Source organism: Ostrea edulis, chromosome 2 (assembly GCF_947568905.1).
Source record: "Ostrea edulis chromosome 2, xbOstEdul1.1, whole genome shotgun sequence".
Classification (NCBI taxonomy): domain Eukaryota; kingdom Metazoa; phylum Mollusca; class Bivalvia; order Ostreida; family Ostreidae; genus Ostrea; species Ostrea edulis.
In genome coordinates, this window is record NC_079165.1 from 94,997,580 (window position 1) to 95,002,280 (window position 4,701).

Sequence of the window (4,701 nt, forward strand, 5' to 3'; positions counted from 1 at the left end):
TTACCTTAAACACGAAAAGAAAATCGCTCATCTGTTTGGTCGCTATGGACGATTCCTGGCACGACATCCTATTAAAATCCTGGTTATCGCCATCGCAGTGAATTGTCTTCTTGGTCTAGGTATGCTTCGACTCGAGGAGGAAAGTAATGCAGAATTACTATATACACCAGTAAACAGCCAGTCTTCAATAGACAGGGATTATTTACAGAGCTTATATCCAACATCATTGGATTTCTATTCACATAAAGATTTATCCCGCTTTATTGAAGTTCTTATCCTCACGAAAGACAGGGGAAATATGCTGACGTCAGAGTTTTTAGATGATATTAACTCCGTTGATAATCACATTCAGAAAACAATTTTCATCAACAAAACTGGAACACTTTACTACTTCACTGATGTGTGTGCCAAACAGAGTGGCTCTTGTGTAGTATCGGGTGATATTTTTTTGTCAAGTGATTTCAAGCAAATGATGTTGGCGAATAATATCACATACCCTATATTCAAGCACACATCTCTAACTTCTTTTCTTGCGAGTCCATCTGCGGCAAACGGTCTGCTTACATCCGCCATCGGAGTAAAGCTTACATATCATCTTCATCTTCTTAGTGTGCATTCAGATCAGTGGGAAGAAGCTTTTGTGAATGCCATTACGGATGCTGCTGTCAATGTCTCAGAATTAGCTTACTCATATTCATTGGCCTTAGATCACGAACTTGAGAAGAATATATTTGGAGATATTTTCTATTATGCTGCGACATTAACAATAATGATGATGTATGCTTCCATTGCCACCTCGAGAATGAACTGTAATTTTATAGCAGACAGAAGTCTTTTAGGCCAGGCTGGAGTTTTTGCAGCTGTTCTTTCTGTCATGTCTTCCGTTGGTTTTGTGAGTCTTATCGGAGTGAAGATCATAAACATTGTCGCCTTCACACCTTTTCTTGTCGTAGGTGAGTGACTATTGATATATTCTGAGACAAAACTGATAATATGCATTCCCTATCTTTAAAAATCTGATTGACTATTCAGTTTGCATATGAATAAGATTTGCTATGAATAAGATTAAAAGTTTCTGATGATATATCCGACGAAAATAGGGTGAGAATTTTTTACCACAGAACATTTGTAACGACGTTTGATTGTTTTTCAGGAATTGGAATAGACGATGTTTTCATTTTGATGTCGGGTATAGCTGATGCTAAGTCGGTAGACAAATCCAGCGTATCGGACAGAATTTACTTCATGATGAAGACCAGTGGAATAGCCATCACCATCACGTCCGTAACAGACTTTCTTGCCTTTCTCATTGGAACAAGTTCCGTCTTCATTAGCGTCAGGAACTTCTGTATATACTCTGGCAAGTAATCGATCAATTTCTTAGATTATATAAACGATGCTACAATAAGAACACACACGTGCCTACACCGACCGTATCTCTATCCATGAATTGAAACATAGCTGCATCAGCTGAAACATATTCACGTTTTGAGTTCCTAGATCTGACAAAGCATTGATTTACCCATTTTTCCATCAATTGAAAAATTTTCACCACCCGAGTATAAATCTCTGTTTGGTTGTATGTATGCACTGAATGAGTATTGTCATGCTCCCCGAAAAGGTTACTCAGAACTCTACCTTGTATATGAAAGAACCATATCAACAATATTTCAATATGTATTGATCTGTTGGACCAAGTTCTCTCCAGGTCATTTTGGAAAGGTCAAGGTCACGCAGAACATTCACCTTATTTCAACAGTTTATCAACAGGTATTGATCATATATCATACAAATAAAATATAGGTAAATGGCTTTTAGACAAAGGTCATTCAAGGTCATTTTAGAAAGGTTGATTGATTGTATATTGTTTAACGTCCCTCTTGAGAATATTTCACTCATATGGAGACGCCACCATTGCCGGTGAAGGGTTGCAAAATATAGGTATATGCTCGGCGCTTATGGCCTTTGAGCAGGGAGGGGTCTTTATCGTGCCACACCTGCTGGGACACGGACCTCGGTTTTTTATCCGAATGACCGCCCCATTTAATCGCCTCTTACGACAAGCAAGGGGGAACTGGGGAAATATTCTAACCTGGATCCCCACAGGAAAAGATTAAGGTCACTCAGAACATATACCTTGATATGAAACAAAGCATTTCAACATTATTTAGACAGTTATTGATATTTTAGAACAAAGTTTCTCAATGTCATTTTTAAAAAGTCAAGGGCATTCAGAATATATACCTTATTTGAGGAAAACGTTCTATTCTTTATTTCACCAGTTGTTAACAGGTATTGATCATATATCACACGAATAAGTAATAAGCAAGTGACGTTCAGACAAAGGTCAATCAATGTCATTTTGTAAAGGTCAAGGTTACTAAACATATACCTTATGTATAAAAAAAAACTTCATTGAAACTATATTTCAACAGTTATTGATCATTGTGGCATTCATGATATGGAGTAGTTTATTAATCAGATGCAGTCCAGGGAGCATCCATCAGTTTAACTGATATTCTTGTTTTGTTTCAGGCGTTGCAGTGTTATTTTGCTACGTCAATCAAATAACTATATTTTCCTCAATCATAGTCTTAAATGAAAGAAGGATTAAAACCAATCGCCATTGTGTGGCTTGTTGTCTGCCAACAAAGGATAAAGAATCGTTGAGAGAGGATGGGAAAACAGGATGTTTACTTTACGCATGTGCCGGATATCCACCTAACGATCGTAGTGACGTCGACAGTCCTTTGGAGAGGTACCCAAAGAAACTCATTAAAAAAATAATTAGTCACTTGACATTGAAAATCATAATTATAGTTTTGTTTGTCATTTACTTTGGGTTTTCTGTGTATGGTGCCGTCCACCTTGAACAAGGACTTTCTCTACAAAATCTTGCTGCGGACGACTCCTTCTTTCACAAATACGCCACATGGATTGACGAATACTTTGGTACAGATATAGTTATGTCTTTTAACGTAAAGAATACTCAGACATATTCTTCTGCATGGACACAGAGTGTCATAACGTCAGTACTAACTACGGCGAAGAACGACAAAGACATGGATTCGTCCTATGAAATCAACTGGTTGATGGCCTTCAAACAATCCCATCTGTATGTTAATACTTCAGAATCTGCGTTTATTAGAGCTCTCCAGACATTTTTGACAAATATGACACAGTATGCCAGTGATGTAGTGATTGATTCGGCAGGATCGACTATCACCTCCTCTCGCTTTTACTTGAAGAGTAACAGCATAAAGTCTAATTATGACAAAGGTCAATTGATGCTGCGCATGCGGGGAGTGATGAATGATTCTGTCATTCCCATAATAGTATATTCTTACTTGTTTATTTTCTTCGAACAATTTGTTGAAATTCTCCCAAGCACGTTGCAAACTGTCGGAATCGCCATCGTTGTTATAATAGTCGTCACCATCTTCTTCATGCCTCATCCAACCCTTATCACCATTATAGCGGTGTCCTTATTTACCATACTTCTTGGATTGTTTGGATTTATGTATTTTTGGGATATTTCCCTCAGTTCCATATCCATGATACACCTTGTCATGACTGTTGGGTTCTCGGTAGATTTCAGCGCCCACATCTGCCACGCCTACCTTGCCGTAGACTCAGATAACAGAGATACTAAAGTTCAGCTTGCCTTGGACAGGTCAGGAGGACCAATATTCAATGCCGCGTTTTCCACGCTCCTGGGGATCTCTGTCTTCGGATTTGCCAACAGTTATATTTTTAAAACGTTTGGAAAGCTTATGTTCCTTGTGATATTTTTTGGTCTTGCCCATTCGGTGATTTTGATTCCAGTGGTGTTATCATTCGTTGGACCATTAAACACAACAAAGAAGTCAAAGTCAAAATCCACACAACCGTCAAGCGTTAAATCAAGAAAAAGTCCTATTTATTGGATAGTCTTGGGTAAAAAGCGGAAGAGCTGTTAATAGATGTTTTATTTTCTGTATTTTTTCTTGAATTGTTTGTAATATAATTCCGAACTTTACAACCTGTCTTGAATTTTTAAGGAATATAGAGACTTAGATGATTTATTTTATCATATGATTGAATATTTTTTAGCTTTCTAATTGGTTGACATAATAGATGAAAAAGAAAAAAAGAAAATATTCATGAAATGTGAAGATAACGAACAGTGATTAATCTCATAACTCCTATAAGCAATACAAAATAGACAGTCGGGCAAACACGGACCCCTGGACACACCAGAGGTGGGATCAGGTGCCTAGGAGGAGTAAGCATCCCCTGTCGACCGGTCACACCCTCCATGAGCCCTATATCTTGATCAGGTAAACGGAGTTATCTATAGTCAAAATCAGTGAGCCAAGAACGGTCTAACAATCGGTATAAAACACGTCAGACAGCATTTGACCCAATGATAGGTTGTATTGGCAAACTGGATCGTTATAACGACCATAGAATTTGTGAAATGCTGACTTTAAACGTATCTCTTGATTAGTCATTAAAAAAATGACTTTGTTAAACACCACTCTGATTCTATGCATAAATACTTTGAAGTTGATATAAAAAGATGCTGGAGTTCCTCATTGATAATATCTTCGTCATGTTTGGTGATCAGGTCCTCCAAGAGTCTGATGGAATTATCATGGGCACGAATTGTGCTACTTTATTTGTTGACGTATTTTCATTTTCTTGCGAGGCAAAATTTAT

The 4,701-nt window shown here is 37.7% G+C and overlaps 1 protein-coding gene across 1 annotated transcript in view; it reads left to right on the top strand.

Annotated features, from left to right (window-relative positions):
- LOC125682558 (patched domain-containing protein 3-like) overlaps positions 1 to 4,015 on the top strand; it is a 4,026-nt gene extending 11 nt beyond the window's left edge. The window contains exons 1-3 of the mRNA XM_048923201.1: positions 1 to 953; positions 1,154 to 1,360; positions 2,536 to 4,015. The exon at positions 1 to 953 is cut by the window's left edge and continues 11 nt beyond it. Of these exons, the coding sequence (XP_048779158.1) occupies positions 1 to 953; positions 1,154 to 1,360; positions 2,536 to 3,959 (2,584 nt within the window). The 3' untranslated portion in view covers positions 3,960 to 4,015. The remainder of the gene's footprint in view (positions 954 to 1,153; positions 1,361 to 2,535) is intronic.
- The last annotated feature ends 686 nt before the right edge of the window (positions 4,016 to 4,701 follow it).